The following is a 16,463-nucleotide window of genomic DNA, read 5'->3' as shown; positions in this document are numbered from 1 at the left end:
AATCACCCCAATTATCCTTGGGGGAGGCGTTGGAGGACCTGAAATTTTTACCCGAACCCAGGTTCTCCGGCGCTTGGCAACCAAATGGGGCTACAGAGAAGCATCTAAGCCAGTTCACAGAGCGAGCGTGTGTGGGGACTTCTCACTGCCACGGACCCTTGATGCATGCTCCCCGCGCTCCAGTGGTCCCGTGTCAGAAGGCGGAGTTTTCGAAAGGAGGCCGCCAAAAATAAAAGGCAAAGAGACGGGATCGGCTGCAGCGGTTTCCCAAAGGAGGAGGGAGTGTGCATCGGTCTGGTAACAAACAGAGAATGTTTTTTAATTATTTATATCAACAAAAATCTGTGTTTTATCTAGGATATTTTCTGAATATTCTTTGTAAAATGCAGATTTTTTCCACAAAACATTAGGATTCTGTTATATTAAATTTGTTTGTTTAAGTAGGTTAAAAAGATACATTTAGCTGAAAGCATTACACTAACATTTACATATTTGAAGCATTAGGAGGTTATTCAGCCCATTCCCAGCAGTGGACAGAACATTACATTAAACTTGTGTCTCAAGGTTTCATGGTTTTTCCCACACTCTTTGGCTATTTAATTTCCCAGGTTACATAGACAATCTTTGATAATGGAAGCAAGTAACTGAGTTAAAATAACCTTGAGTTGAGCAAAAATCTTCATTTGGCAGAGCTGGGCTTGGTAGTACAGTGAAATTTTAGTGTAATGTGCTCTTGTGATCATTGAAAGGGGAAAGATAATTTGGATGTTTCCGCAAAGAAACTAGATGTGTACTTGGGCTCTGGTTGGTTTTTTAAAATATGAGAGCAAAAAAGTCTTTTGATTCAGTCTCCTTAAAATGTAGTAATAAAGTATATAAAGTTTCTTTTTTTCATTTTGCTCTGTGACTGGTTTAAAGGTAAGTTTGTTATATTTCTGGTAGATTCTACCAGGCTTCTCCCAACAGAGTAGAAGTGATTTGGCCTTACAACTTAATGGTGGTACCTCTTTCTTCTCCATTCCAGTTTTGGCGAGGGTAGAGCTGGTATTCATTCGGTGTAACTCCTGTCAGTATATTGGATTAAAATACAGAAGAGGCAGGAGTTTGGATGGCTGAGGGGGATCCCCTAGGATTTAAAGCTGATAAAGTTGCAAGTTCCTATGCATGTCCCAGGAGTCGTTAATCCTCTTTTACTCTGTTGGGATGAGTCTTTTTTTTTTTTTTGTACCTGTTGAGAGTGGTTACTAACTTAATCTTCTCTCCTCTTGCTGTCATCTGCATTCGTGCTTTCCACCTGTTGTTGGCATGTCCTTTACCTTCTCTTTCCCTGCCACATCAATCCACACACTGACCCGTCATTGGCCTTGAAGATGTGGAAGATGTCAAGTTTGTGATCAACTATGACTATCCAAACAGCTCAGAGGATTATGTGCACCGCATTGGCCGAACAGCCCGTAGCACCAACAAGGGCACTGCCTACACCTTCTTCACCCCAGGAAACCTCAAGCAGGCCCGAGAGTTGATCAGAGTGCTGGAGGAAGCTAATCAGGCTATCAATCCAAAACTGATGCAGCTGGTGGACCACAGAGGAGGCGGCGGAGGAGGGGGTAAGGGTAAGTCCTGGAGTTTTCCAGGTACTGCCAAGGTATCTTTCTGTAATCATTGTGCCTAGTTTCATTTTTGTTTGTTTGTTTGTTTTTGATTTGGTGAAGGCCTTAAGTATGTTACTTAGTAACAAAGGACAATGCTTAATAGTTTTCATAGTATCTTCCAAGTAAGATACTGTGGTTGACCTACTTTTGCACTGTGGTATTTCTGTAGATAAGATAAAACTGACCTTGGTATTTTGAGGTACATGGTGCATGTTCAGTATTAAGCTGGACTATGATTACTCTAATACCTAATTTAACACCACTTTATGGTAGTAGAACAGACATAGCCATTGGGTCTAAAATTAGTTATAAAATATAGGAGGATCTAGGCCTCCTGACTTTCATTTTGGTATTATTTCTTTCCCCCACTTACTGCATGTTTAAACTCTACGTCAGAATTACCTGAGAGGTTTTAAAAATACAGGTTTGGGGGTTTTTTATTGTTGTTTTAAGTGGGTTTAGAATTGAACTAGGAACCTGAACTTTACCTAAAGCTTGTGAGGCGTTTCTGATGCAGTTAGGACCACAAAGCAACACTTGAGAACCGCTGTGCACTTAGTAGGGGATCCCTTTCTTTATGGTGGTATGAGTTTAGCTGCTTGTCCTTTTTTTTAAACCTGTGGTAAGTCACACAACCTGTTTACCATTGTTCTGCATTTTTAAAGACTGTTGTAATCCTCAAGGAAGGAAAGGTCTAAGTAGATAGGAAGTTGAGTATTCTTAATGTTTACCATTCTTTTGAATATGTTCCATTAAAGATTCAAATTACAAGTATGGTTTTTTTGTTTTGTTTTGGGGTTTTTTTTTCTCATTTATTTTTAGAGAGAGAGGGAGAGGAACATCAATGTGTGGTTGCCTCTTGCAGGTCCCCCTCACTGGGGACCTGGCCCTCGACCCAGACATGTGTCCTGACTGGGAATGGAACCGGCGACCTGCTGTTTTGCAGGCCGGCACTCATTCCACTGAGCCACACCAGCCAGGGCTCTAGGATGTTTTTTAAGTACTGGTTTGGAGGCTGGGCTAGCTAAAAATTGAGAAAGAATACTGAATACTTTTGTACCTAGCAGAGTGTTTACATTTGGTTATGTTTGGATCATAAGTCTGGCATTAAAAATTCCTTGTGTCCTTCATCAGGAGGTCGTTCTCGATACCGGACCACTTCTTCAGCCAACAATCCCAATCTGATGTATCAGGATGAGTGTGACCGGAGGCTTCGAGGAGTCAAGGATGGTGGCCGGAGAGACTCTACAAGCTATCGGGATCGTAGTGAAACCGATAGAGCCGGTTATGCTAATGGCAGTGGCTATGGAAGCCCAAATTCTGCCTTTGGAGCACAAGCAGGCCAATACACCTATGGTCAAGGCACCTATGGTGCAGCTGCTTATGGCACCAGTGGCTATACAGCCCAAGAATACGGCGCTGGCACCTACGGGGCTAGTAGCACCACCTCAACTGGGAGAAGTTCACAGAGCTCTAGCCAGCAGTTTAGTGGGATAGGCCGGTCTGGGCAGCAGCCACAGCCACTGATGTCACAACAGTTTGCACAGCCTCCAGGAGCTACCAATATGATAGGTTACATGGGGCAGACTGCCTATCAATACCCCCCACCTCCTCCTCCCCCTCCTCCTTCACGTAAATGAAACCACTCAAGTGGTAGTGACTTGGGCAGACTTGCTACATTTAAAGGAACGCTGTCTTTCCCTTCTTTTCTGTTCCCCTTCTCTTTCTATTTTATTTTTCCCCTCCAACCATTGTGATTTGTCTTTCATGCAGATTAGTTAGAATTCACTGCCAGGTTTCTTCTGCCCGCCAAATTGATCCAGTCTGTAATAATAGGTTTTGTAAAAAATATATATATATAGCCGACTGGAAAGATCCCCCCCCCCAATTTCTTGCATGTTGAGGATATTTGAGCTATTTTTCATCTAAAAAGAAAAAGCAAGCTATTAGGCCCTTTTATGGGAGCCCTGTTTTGTTGTCCTGAGTTGGGGCTGGATGGGGAGGGTAAAGGGGTGAATTGTGCAGAAGAAGATGGCATCTGTGCTTTATATTGCTCTCATTGCTGAGTTAGAAACCAAGAGGGAGCTCCCTGCACATTTTCCATGATGCTTTTTAATGTTTCCCAAGCTGGAACAGGGTTTGTCAGGCCTGATGAGTTTTTAAGACAGTGCTTTGCCATTGTCATTTTGGCTGATCGCTTTTTTTTTTTTTTTTTTTTTAAGTGCATTCACAGCTTTAAAAAATTCCTAATTGGTTTTGTCTCCCTTGTACTCTGCCCTCCCCCTTCCCAGTGACTGAAAAATAACCATTTTAGTGTCAGGTTAGAAATTGAATTGCCAAGTCTGAGTATTTTAAATGTATCTTTTAAACTAAAACCCCCAGTGTTTATTGCAGTGGTTAAATGTGGCGTCTCAGCATCTGGGTGGAAGCTGCCTGTTTTTCTTCCCGGTATAAACAGGGACCATCAGTGAAACTCACTTTTTAACCAGACAGCTGCTGTGAGCAGAGTGAATATAAATGCTTACTGGAAATTACTTCATTAACCAGTTAAGTATACATTCACCTGTAGTGTGAAAACCACCTTTCATTATAAACAATATACTCAGCGGGCAAATTTTCTTTTTAAATTCTGTAGAGCTAGAACAAAAGCAGCTCTTTGCCAGCTCCCCTGCCCTTTTGGCCAAGTTATCTTGAAAACAGAAATCTGAGGGTTTGTTAAGAAAGAACTCTTATTCTCTTCATACTCTGTTCTCTGCAGTGCTTTGTAACAGCTTTTGGGTGCAAATTTTCCTCGGCATCCGTTTGCACTCAGCTTTTTACAGGTAGGTAGTGTTTAGGAAAAGTTAAGAGGACTAAAGCCTGTCCTTGGACTTTTTCTGCATCTGAAGGTAGGTGAGTTGTCCCCTTTGTAGTAATAACGTTGACTGTTTTGCTAAGACTTTGTATAACAGATCTGGGAAGAATTTTCTGCTCTTGTGTTCGCTACAACAGGACAGGGAGATGGGACAGCCTCAGAAACCTCTTCCGTATCTAGTGTGAGGCAGTGTTTAATGCCATCGTTAGTATTGTTCATTCTCAACGCAGTTAGAGGGGGAAGGCCGCGCTGCATTCTTTGGCTAAGGCCTGAAGAGTGCTTGCTGGTTTGTAAGATCCCAATGTCTAAGTACTTGAGATTTTTTTGTTTTTGTTTTCCTTTTAAAATTCTTCAGGGAGAGAGAAGGGATTGTTTCTGAGGGGTCTGAAAGTTCGGTTGAATATGCAGCATACAGGTAGGTTGTCAGCATGAGTTGAACTACATCTGAAAACTGACATCTCCCCTCCCCTCCCCTCCCCCCTTTCTTCCTGAACTTCTCTTTTTCTGCCCCCCACCCCCCAGAAGTTGAGGCCGAGGGAGGGGGAGGACAGTAGGCACAGGAAAATATGGCAAAACTGCTTTGTGCTTTCAAACCAAAGTGTTCTTCCCCTCAAAAACATTTCTTAAGCAGTGACCACCAGTTCATTGTAGACATTTTTATACCCAAAACTTTTTTTTTTTTAAACAGGTGCCACCAGAGGGACTGTTAAATATTCTTGCAGGTCTTAAAAGTGACCCTTTTTGGGAGAGATCTCTGCTCTCTTTTTTCCCCCCAGGGATGTTAATATAGTCAAAATAACAGCATGTTCTAAACCTCAAAAGCTGTTGGAGCCTGAGCACAGCTGGCATCCAGCAGCTTTTCCTGGCGCTCTAGGGTAACTGCCTCCATGTCGGTTGCTCACAATTCAGGTTATGCCTCTGCTTCAGAACATGAGCAGAAGAGATCTCCTGGGATGCTAGGTTTTGTGGTCATGGTTAAAACTCATGTAGGAAAAGCATTTCAATATTCAGCTATGGGGCTGCTTCACCCCAATCCCTCCCCAACAACTCATGTGTGGAGTTCTCTCATCTAAAAGGTTGGTGGCTTTTGCTTGGGATCAGTGCTCTCTGTTCATGTCCTTGCTGGTCTCTGAACACATTCCTGTTGCGTTAAGACTTGAAAGATTTGTAGATGTGTGACGTTCAGGCACAGGATGCTAAGAGCTATGTTGTTATTCTTAGTTTGTAAATTGTCCTTTTGATACCATCTTGTTTTCTTTTGTAGGTATAAATAAACACTGTTGACAATAAGGTGTGAACTTTTTATTACTCAGAAATTCTGACTGTAGTCCACTGGCAGTTAGTATCCTTACAAGATTTTATTTGCTTCAAGACCAGGGTTGGGGATGTTGGAAATTGCTTTAGCACCTAAAAATGTGAAAGAAGTGGGGTGGACTGGTGGTAATGCAAAAATTTGAGTTACAAAGCAATAAAGCAACACCTAGTAGGTAAAGCCCTGGGTATCCGTTTCCTTGTCGGCAAATGGTCAAGCTAATGGTATCCTCCTAGGATTGTTACTTGGATTAAATACTGGGTGTGAAACTACTTCAGTCTTGCAAAACTTGTAAATTTGTGGTTTGCTTTGTACTCAAAGGGACAGCTTTCCGCATGAGCCTTATGGGTTCTTGGTGTTCTTGTTAATGTATGGTGCCACGTTTGTGGAGTTGGCCCGAGTCTTTTGTTGCTTCTGTAAGGAAGGTGATGTTGAGGTCTCCTAGATAGAGTGATCAGTGCTTTGCTGAAATCCCTCCACACCGAGCATTTTTCTGGCTTTAACATTGGTGTGAGTCGCTCAGTAGAACACCTCAAATAATTGGGTTTGTGTCCTTGTTCTCTGAGGGCCTCAAATCGGCATTGGAAGACTTAACTTCTTTCCTTTAAGGACTAGAAGAAAATGGAGATGCAATTAGAAGTTTCTATACTGATGAAGGACTCCTTTATAACTTTGTGCACAATCTTACTATTTCCAGTGCCCAGTACACAGCCATTCAGATGATGAAGCCAAGGGGGAAAGTTAATTGCAAGCTCATTGACCTCCATCTTAGTGATAATACCAGCACCACCACCCCTTAGACCCCAAGTTTAGCTCCTGATGCCTTTAGTCCACATCTCATTCATTCCATCAGCAATCCCTCAACTGAACTGACAGGTCTGTCCGTGTCTCCATTTCCACTGATGACCTCTTTCCTGGGCGACTGCGATTCCCTGTGACTAGTTTCCTGTTTGGGCTGCTGGTGGAGTGGCCATTGAAATGACTCCTTCAGTAGAGAGTACGATGTAAACCCCTTACCCGGGCCTAGACTGGTCCTGCTTGCTGTCTGACATGTCCCTGTTCATAGATCTTGCCCATACCAGCCTTTTCTGTCTTTAGTCACACCGAGCTGGCTCTGGCTTTGGGGTCTACACACAAGCTGTCTCTTGGAGTGATTTTTCTGTATTTTGTAACAGGTTACCTCAGGGTGGGTCTAGCTGTGCCCTGTTTGGGCTGTGTTTTCGTGGCACCGTTTCCTGAAAACTGGAGTTTGTCTTCCCCAGTTAAGAGCAGCACAAGGGGCAGAGATTGGCCTCATTCACACTTGCATATTACCTCAGACAAACACGGGTGAGCACTGTGGGCCAGTGCCCCAACGCTGCTGTGTCCTCCCAGTACCTACCTTTGGTCACGTATAAGTAGAAGAAGTCGCAGTAGAAGATGGTTTGTACCACCCCAGACACCACTGCAATTTGGTCATAGAAATTCTCTGTCTGGTACCGCCTGATCCAGTTAGCTAGGTAGAGTGCCCGGTACAGCCCGAGGAAGAACAGGTAGTGAGTGGTGATGGTCTCGGCCTCTCCCGTCTTGCTGATCATGAAAAGCTGGGGCAGGATGGCCACTGACTCCAGGTAGATGGAGAAGGTCCAGAGGATCTAAGCCAAGGAGATAATGGCAAGAGGAAGTTCGTCAAGACCAAGAAGGGGTCCCTCTCTTTAAAAGAATTACTAAAATATGTTAACTGGAGGGAATAGAGTGAAGTAAAAGATCATGTTAATAGTTCTTAATATTTTGAGTATATCATTCCACCCCATTTAAGAAGCATGCTTTTTTTTGTAATTTTTAAAAATTTTATTCAATTACAGTTGTCTCCATTTTCTCCCCACCCCATCCAAACCCACCTTCCTCCCTCCCTTGCTTCCACCTTGCCCCTTTTTCATAATTTTTAATTGTCGCAGAATTTTATTGTATAAACTTGCCTTAATTGAGTTCGTGGTTTCTCAAAATATAGTCCGTGAACACCAGCATCAGAATCTCCTGAGGTGCTTACTGGGCCACAGCTCAGACCTGCCGAGTTGAACTCAGCCTGGACTGTGTTCTGGTGTCCACCAATCACTTGTTGGACAGAAGGTCTCAGGAGCCTTAAGTGATGCTGTGATGCTTTGTGTGGAACCTCACTAGATACGCCCATTTGCCCATTTTCGGGTGGAACAGTGGGGATAGCTTGTTGCTAATTTTTCAGTTTAGAGCTTAATGAGTAATAGTCACAGTTGTAACAAAGCAAGCCACCCCACCCCACCCCCAGCACCACTGAACACAGATGTTACAAGAGTCCAGAGGGCAGCATGTTAGGGAGCACGTTTGCCTTTTGGGGCAGTTTCCTTACCTCCAGGGGAGTGAAACTGTAGTTCTCAAGGAAGGAGAGGCCGATGACTGGGACCAGAAGAAACTCTAGGCGGAATGTGTCATTCTCACTGTCAAAAGTTTTCCGAAATTTGCCATAGATCATGTACACTGTGATGTAGGCACAGAGGAGAAAAACCACCTAAAAGTGGAGAGACAAACCTGGGAATTGAAGTCAGTTCCCAGCCTACTTGCTGGGCTTCAAGGCCACTCTGAGTTGGGACTTACCAAACCTAATGGCTAGGGCCCTGCTTTAAGGTGGAAGAGGTGAAATGTGCTTGCTGCTTTTCTTAGGTCCAGTGGCCTAGAATCTGCAGTTGATGACCTTTAAGTGCTGCTAATTGGGGCTGACAGTGCTACGTGAAGGCTGAAGGTGCCCAGGCGCCACCTTGCTGTACAGCGTTAGGCAGAAAAGCCCAGGTAGGTCTTAGTGATGGGCCTTAGCAGTGGCATTCCAGGCGCTTTTAAAACCTCAACTTCCTAGGCAGACATTGGGGACTTGGCCTCTTTCACGAGGGCTAACAGCCCTTGATCGCCGCTCCTTCAGAAAAGTGCTCTTTTGTAACAGCGGGGCCCTCCAGCATGTGATTTCAGGGTCTAGCCTCAAACCTTCCGGGCCAGAGGTTCTCAGACTTCAACGTGCATGAAAATCACACAATGGACGGCCCCTGCCCCCAGTTTCTGCTTCACTAGGTCTGAGTGGGCCTGTGGATTTAAGTTGCCAGCAAGTTTCTATGTGATGCTGAAGCTGGTGGTCCGGGAGCACAGTGGCCTAACGGACTATTTGTACTTTAAAAGCTCCGGTGATTTCCTCTGTCTTTTCTCAAGAGAGTGAGGTACATGTACTCTGTCACTGCCACCCACGAGCACGGGTTTAAGTGAGTGACAGCGTGTCCCCTGTGAAGGGGTTCCTGTAAGAGGGACCATGTCCTGTCCACGTCTGAATTTCCAGCTCCCAACTCAGGGCCCAGCACAAAAGAAATGCTGGAATGAGTGAGTGAGTCCAGGAAGTGCCGCTCACCTCTTCATCTCACGGACACATGGAAACGGACCCCTGTGCGGTTCCTAGACCTCATTCAGCCGTGCCAAGGGCTAGGTCTGCAGGACGCAAGCCAGACCCTCGGGCAGAGGGTGAGCTCGGCAGGCGGTGCGTGCTGCTTGTGTAGAAGACAGCGGTTTCGGGACCTCAGACTGAGGTTCGCACTGACTTCAACACCCCACTGTGAACGGCAGCCTCCCTTCCACCAACCCTAGTAACAAGATGCCTGTAACCCCAAAGGGACATCCCTGATATGGAGGAGACTGAACTCGCTTTGGTTAAATAGCTTATGGGTATTTGGCACTTTACATATACACATATTATCTCATATAATCTTCTGATAGCCCTGCAAGATAGGTAGGGTTCCTCCCCATGTAGTCTTTTCTTCATTTAAAACAGGATTCCTATTAGACATGGCGCCAACCTAAAAACTTCTCCCAGCCTCCTTTGCAGATAAGGATGGTCAGTGACATGTATGGAAGTCACTGGGTAGAGTGTGGGAAAAGCTCTTTAAACAGGGTTTACCCGGCTGGCAAGCACCCTATTGCTCTCTCCTTTCCCCTCCTCCTACCCAAAATGTGATGTGATGGAAGGAGCTCTAGCACCCATTTTGTGACTCTAAGCCTTAAGGACTATGTCATTTACAGGGCCTCTTGTTCAAATATTAGGAATTTCAAGATGGCAACAGCAGAGTATTAAACCAAGCATGGGGTCCTTCTGAGCAACCACACAGGCCATACACCCATGAGTCCTGGTCACATGCAAGACAGAGCAGGAAGTTAAAAGGGATTGCCACCTCAGCCCTGGAGTGCCCACCTCAGATTTCATGTTATGAGTGAGGAAAAAATAAACCCTTATCAAAAGAACTCTTGTTTTAAGTCTCTGTTACCAGTATCTAGGCAGTTACATCCCACTTTCCTGACCCTCTAACCTGGCTTCTTGCACAGCTCTCCATGGCCTTAAAGAGCTAGGACAGTAGGCTGAACGTTCAGAAAATGCCTCGCTTCAACACAGTCCCACAGTCATGCCCAGGGCCTGTGACAGAAGAGCAGAACCTGGAGATGCTATTTCTCCTCCTGTGCAACAGCCACTCTTCAAAGCAACAGCTTCCCATCATGAAGTAAAATCCAAACCGTTCACCTGCACCACCTGCCCTCACCTAGCCTCACCACACCAGTGGGCAGCCCTCGCCTGCTGAGCCCCCACCACACTGGCCTTCTGTCTGTCCTTTGAGTACACCAAGCTTGTTTTGTTTGGGGGGTCTTTGTACCAGCTACACCTTCTGCTCAGAATGTACTTTCTCTGACCTACACGTGGCTGGTCGGTTCCTTGTGTCATTCAGCTCCCAGCTTGCATGTCACCTCTACAGAAAGGCCATTTTTTAATTTTTATTTTATTTATTTTTTAGACAGAAGGGAAAGAAGGGAGAGAGGGAGAGAACATCAATGTGTGCTTGCTTCTCATGCGCCCCCTACTGGGGACCTGGCCCACAACCCAGGCATGTCCCCTAGACTTGGAATTGAACTAGCAACCCTTCAGTTAGCAGGCCAGGCACTCAATCCACTGAGCCATACCAGCCAGGGCTGTAACCCTATTTTTAAAAACTTTTAAATAATTGACTCTAAATTCCAAGCCCCTGGCACAGAGCCCAGCACAAAACAAATACTGGGCAAATCACCCTATTTTAGTTAGTTGCGTAGCCTTATCCATAACTCTAACCAAAGTTTTTCTTGCTTGTCTTATTGTCTCCCCAGTTCATATGTAGCATCCATGAGAACAGGAACCTCAAATGTCTTCCTCAGGTATCTGGCTCTCCGTAGGTGCTCAACAAATATTTGTCAGATGGATAGTTGAATAAGTTCTTTGAAAGCTCAGGGTACCAGGTTGGATTGATTTTTTTGCTTATGTTTTTAACCAGTATAATAGCTAACATTTGCTGAATGTTTAATATACGATAGCTATTGTATATTTACTTTTATTACCTCGTTTAATTTTCACAACAAAACTAGGATCTAGTACCATCATTTCACAGAGGAGGAAACTGAGGTACACAGAGGCCCGAGGTCTCGCCCAAGCCAAGGTCCCGCAGCTGCCAGGCCGCAGGGCCAGGACTCCAACCGGGTCTGCCCGGCTCCACGGCCTGGCTCCCCAAGCATTCCCGCTCGGCAGGCCCCACCGCTGCGGCCTCCCACCTCCTCACCTTCATGACCGTGTTGTAGATGGAGATGAAGTTGGTGAGCAGGTCCAGGTACCTGGTGGTGAAGACGAGAGCGAAAAGGATCTGGCTCTTCCCAGAGATGCCTATGGCCAGAGGGGGGAAGGAGATAAGGAGACAATGAGGACAAGAGCCCCAGGCTCGTGCACGCTGGAGAAGCAGGAGCCGGAGCAGGAAAGGCCTCCAGGGCAACCAGTAGCCTTTCATGACGACATGACTATGGCCTGCCCAGGCACTGGAGCACCCAGGGAGCAGGAAACGCCCCTTCTCCTGAGGGCTGGGGCTGCTCCACCCCCAGAGCCCCTGCTGACAAGCCCAGAAGCTCTGTCTTGTGGAGAACAGCTCACTGACTTTACAAGGAGGACTCACCAGGGAGACCAGAGCCGGTGGAGGAAGGCACAGGGCCAGGGGAGCATTCTATTTTATTTCTCCAAATTAAAAAAAAAAAAAATTAACCTTTTTTCTAGTCATAAATGTTATTATTTTAACTCTTTGTAAAGCAAAACTCAGAAAACACATAAAGCTGTAGATTAAAAAGCCACCATCACCTGAATCCCAAAGCCTCAGTACGCGCCCTTCCAAATCTTTGTTGGCCCTCCGTACACATGACATACGTGTGCACACGTGTGACATGTACAGATGCATCCAGACGACAAAACCAGAGTCATGCTTTCTACACTACTTCTTCACCTTCTTTGGCCTCTTTCTTTTTTAGCTTTTTATTTAAAAAATAATTTTAGATTTACAGAAGAGTCGCAGAGACAGTGCCAGGAGTTCCCGCAGACCCTTCGCCCAGCTCCCTCCCGTGTTAACATCTTGCATAACCACGGAGCGCTGACCGCTCAGAGAAGCCACCGTGGGCGTAGCGTGGCTGACCAAGCGCCAGGCTCCACGCGGGTTTCCCCAGTCTTCACACTGATGCCCCTCTTCCATTCCAGGATCCAATTCGGGAATTGAAGCTGCATTTACCTGGCATGCTCCCTAGTCTCCTTTGGGCCACTGTGGTTTATTTACTTTATATTTGAATGTATTGGTTTGAGAGACAGAGAGAGGGAGAGGGAGGGAAACATCAGTTTGTCGCTCCGTGTATTGATGCATCATTGGTTGATTCTTGTATGTGCCCCGAACAGGGATCGAACCCACAACCTTGGCGTATCGAAACGATGCTCTAACCAACCGAGTTACCCAGCCAGGGCCACTCTGGGCCACTGGGGATACATCATGGAGATGGTTCCAGAATGAGGGGAGCAGAGGCCGTGCCCCCCTTTTCTCTTGCTTTCTCAAGCCCACCACAGTCTGGAGACTTCGCCACGCCACACTTGTCAATGCGCCCATGTTTCTGCACCCAAAGGTCAACTCTGCCCTCACTCACCCAACCCATCGTCCCAAACCGCGTCTGTCCTGACCCACCGTCCACACCGCTGCTTTCTCACCTCCTCTGGCCGCTTCTGTCCTCCTCGCCACCTAATCCTTGCCACCAAAACCTCTCGTCTCCCTTTGCCCTTTGCCTGCACGGCCCCCGTGCAGGGACACTACAGCTTCGGACTCTCCTCCCCACCCTGACCTATACATCCCTGCCTGATCAAACTCATCAGACCCTCCCGGAACCCCTCCTTTTCCTGTCTCCCTTCCTTCATAAAGGTCACCACACCCCTCAGTGCTAAAGCCAGAGAACCAAAAGCCATCCTTGCATCTCTCTCCCCTTGGTCCCTCCCACTCCCTGCTTCTCAGCTCCACAGCTCCCACTCCAATGCCCCTCAGCCCAGCCTCCCCACCTCAGTGACCCCCCAACGGGTCTTCCCAAGTTTTCCCTTGCTGCCCATCCCTCCCCCACTCCCACCCAGCCGCCAGTGGGCTATTTGTAAAATAAAATTCTGCTTAAAGCCCTTAAGTGGCTCCCAAGGGCCCTTAAAATAAAGAACCAAATCCCCATCACGGCTCACGAGGGCCAGCCTGGGTCGCCCTCCACCCCCTGGGAGCCCCACACCTGAGCACTCCTCCTCCCTCCCTCCCTGCACGCCTGGTGACACCGTCGGATTTTGTCCTAAATGTAATGCAGCAACTGCAGAGTCGGGCACGGAGAACTGACATCACCTGATTCAGGGGCTGGCTCCTTCCTACGCACAGGACTTTTATTTTCTTATTTTTAGAGAGAGGGGTAGGGAGGGAGAAACAGAGGAACAGAAACATCGATGTGTGAGAAGAACATCAATCAGCTGCTTCTTGCAGATGCCCCAACCAACCGAGCCACACCATCAGGTCAGGGTGGGGAGAGCTGTCTTCTTGGTGACCGAAGAGGAACACTGCTGCAGCCCCTAAGGTTCGGAGAGCCCCAGGTCCCTGTCCCAGCGCACCTACCAGGGCGGCAAGCCTGAGCCTCACAGTCATCTGTAAAATGGGCACCTTCACACAGCGGGACAGGACGGGCGTGAGGACTAAGGAGTGCTCAGGGGGAACGTGAGTGCCTCCCAGGGGGTCTGGCCCTGCAGCTGGGGTGGGAGTGAGCCCCCCGGGGAGGTGACACCGCCCAGCTCTGGGCGGAGCCCATTACTGCTCCACCTCACTGAGCCCTCACAGAGAGGCCGTGCCTGGAGGCCCTTAGCCCCAAGGAGGAGAGTCCGGGGCCAGCCCTGGTAGGGGATGCTTGGCCCCTCCTCTGACACGGCCTCCCCCCACCCTTGCCCTCTCTCCATCCTCAGCCTGCCAGGCCTCAGGCTTCACTTGCACGTTCCTCGGTGAGTGGGAGCCCTGGTGCCCTGGAGTGCAATGGTTTCCACCAAGGCCAGCTGAGCACGGAGACACAGGACATTGGAAGAGAACGTGGACTATACCTGGCCAGGGTCCCTGAGGGCTCCTAAGCACAGAGGGGACTGTGGACCAGGTGCCGCCCAACCTCCCAATCGACAGATGAGAAAACCGAAGCCCAAGGTCACACACGGAGTCAGGGGCAGAGCAAGACAAAGCCCTAGTCCCTTGCTGCCTTCAGGGCTGAATCAGCAGGATCACGCCAGGCCCCGCTGCCTGGGCTGACGGGGTGGCAAACAGGCACCTCACCTCCCAGGCTTCAGCCAGGCCTGTGCCCATCCCTCTGCACACGTGCACGGGCCGTCCTTTCTCTTCCCACAGCGCTGAGCTACCAAACCGTTGCTTGTTGGCGGTCTCCCACCGCTAGAAGGCTGGCTTCCCCAGGCCAGGATCCTGCCTGTGCCGCCCCTGCTCTATGCCAGGGGCCTAGCCCAGCGTCCCGTCCTGGTCTTGGTTGTGCTCCCAGCCCAGGATCCTCCATGGAAGTGCAGGGACATTTCCAAGCCAGGCTCTTCCCCTCCCGGAAGCCTTCTGCTCCCCTCTCAGTATTCTGGACCCCCTTCAGTGGAGTGGGGACTGTGCGTGCCCATCTCTCCGGAAACCCCAAACCAGAATGGTCTCCCGATCTGGAACCATTCCTTCTGCAGGGACCCTCCCATCAGCACCCAGCCCTCATCCCCACTAAGCCTGCCAAACCGGGGGCCTCCACACTGCTCCCTCTGCCCCCGATGTTGGATCCTCCGTACAGCTTGCGGTCCCCTTCGGATACCCACTCCCTTGCTCCCAGACCTTCTGTGGCTCCCCGGTCCCAGCTCCCTAGCTTGATGGACAAGACCCTGTCACATTTGGACCACCCTCTCCCTAGCCTCACCTCCCTCCCAGACCACCCCCAAATTGGGCTGCTCACCCTTGCAGGGACCTGCCCTGCTCTCTGTGACCTCTGGACTTTTGCACCCCCACGTCCTCCACACGGCACACCCTTCCTGGGCAGCAACACCCTGCCCATCCTCCGGGACCCAGCATGGAGCTGCCTGGTTCAAGAAGCTTTCAGGGGTGGGCTCCCTGCCTCCTAGGCCCCAACAAGGAGCCCACACTCATCTCCATGTCCCCTCACCCCAGTGCCAAGCCCAGGGTGACGCCGGCAGGGCCCCGCAGACAGAGATGGCCGCAGGACACCTGGGCAGCCTCAGAATGCACTGGACCTGTGTGGCCAGCACCAGTCCAGCCCCGAAACTCCTCCAAACCCCCAGCAGGGCAGCCGGACGACTGGGCCAAAGAGGGACCCCTCCTGTGCTCCCCAGGCTTCTGCTCAGGGGCAGCGCCCTGCCTGCCTGGGCTAGGCTTGGCCGCTCCTGCCACATCACAGAGGCCTGTGCCACACACAGGGAGGGGGAGGAGTGGGGGCTCCTTGGAGCATGTGGAGGGGGCAGGAGAGAGTGGTGTGGGGACAGAAAGTAAAGCCAGAGTGAGGCGCCGGGTGTTCCTACCTCCTCTGCACACACACCCCCAGCCCCGGGCCGAGGGAGGGTAGAGAGAACAATGGGTCTCAATTTGTGCTTCTCCTGTGGAGCAAAGGGGGTGCCTGGAGGGAGGGGGTGTCACCTACCCTTATCCCCCTCCTCTTCCCACTAGCTGTGGCAAAGGAGGCGGGAGGGGGGTTTGTGAGAGGAGCGAAAAGCACACACCCACCCTCCCTCCACAAGCTCCAGGGTCCTCCTTTGATATGGTACAACTTTAAGTTTTCTTTGGAAGCTGAGCTGTGCAAACTGTTTCACCCCCAAGCGGAAGTCCCCACCACGAGCAGACGTCAGGAGGTCCCCCCAAGCCCTGCAGGCAGGGGGTGCGGGGCTGGCCCGCAGGGGCGCGGTGGCCCAGGCCCCGGGGTCCTCCACCTCCCTCCTAGGCCGCCCCTCACCTGCGCAGCACTTGGACCTCCAGATCTTGCCCAGCAGCAAGATCATGGCCAGGAGGTGGCTCAGGTCGCCGAGGATACGGAACACGTTCATGGTCCAGCCCGCCGGTCCCCTACTCGGGCGCAGCCAACTCCTCGGAAACTTTCTGGCGGGCGACGCGGCTGCCACGTCCCCGGCCCGGACTGTGGGTCCCGCGGCCCCTGTACGCGCCTCCGATCTCCGAGCTCCGCCCGGTGCCAACGCTCAGCCAGCGCACTCAGGGCCCGGCGGTGACGTGGCCAGGCCGGCCGC

General features: G+C 49.4%; 2 protein-coding genes across 3 annotated transcripts in view; one reads left to right on the top strand and one right to left on the bottom strand.

The window, feature by feature from the left end:
• The window catches only part of DDX17 (DEAD-box helicase 17), an 18,615-nt gene extending 12,819 nt beyond the window's left edge, over positions 1-5,796 (top strand). Inside the window, exons 12-13 of one of the 2 annotated variants that reach the window (XM_053919578.2) lie at positions 1,371-1,607; positions 2,787-5,796. In XM_053919578.2, the coding sequence (XP_053775553.1) occupies positions 1,371-1,607; positions 2,787-3,292 (743 nt within the window). In that variant the 3' untranslated portion in view covers positions 3,293-5,796. Of the gene's footprint in view, positions 1-1,370; positions 1,614-2,786 lie in introns of both variants that reach the window. The other variant, XM_053919577.2, reaches the window with a different exon arrangement.
• Positions 5,794-16,463, bottom strand: KDELR3 (KDEL endoplasmic reticulum protein retention receptor 3). The gene is made up of 5 exons (XM_024579029.4): positions 16,175-16,463; positions 11,440-11,540; positions 8,184-8,342; positions 7,200-7,452; positions 5,794-6,429 (listed from the first exon to the last, which is right to left on the bottom strand). The coding sequence occupies exons 1-5, from the start codon at positions 16,263-16,265 to the stop codon at positions 6,389-6,391; spliced, it is 645 nt and encodes a 214-aa protein (XP_024434797.1). The 5' UTR covers positions 16,266-16,463; the 3' UTR covers positions 5,794-6,388.

Source organism: Desmodus rotundus, chromosome 3 (genome assembly GCF_022682495.2).
Source record: "Desmodus rotundus isolate HL8 chromosome 3, HLdesRot8A.1, whole genome shotgun sequence".
NCBI classification, from domain to species: Eukaryota; Metazoa; Chordata; class Mammalia; order Chiroptera; family Phyllostomidae; genus Desmodus; species Desmodus rotundus.
This window is presented reverse-complemented; position numbering and strand designations above follow the sequence as displayed.

Excerpts from the sequence above, each read along its gene's own strand:
- KDELR3 (XM_024579029.4), bottom strand. The coding sequence starts at position 16,265 with ATGAACGTGTTCCGTATCCTCGGCGACCTGAGCCACCTCCTGGCCATG. Across the intron at positions 8,343-11,439 it reads TCTACAACACGGTCATGAAG|GTGGTTTTTCTCCTCTGTGC; the intron begins GTGAGGAGGTGG and ends CTCCACTTTTAG. Across the intron at positions 6,430-7,199 it reads CTACTTATACGTGACCAAAG|TCCTTAAAGGAAAGAAGTTA; the intron begins GTAGGTACTGGG and ends ATTTTCTTCTAG.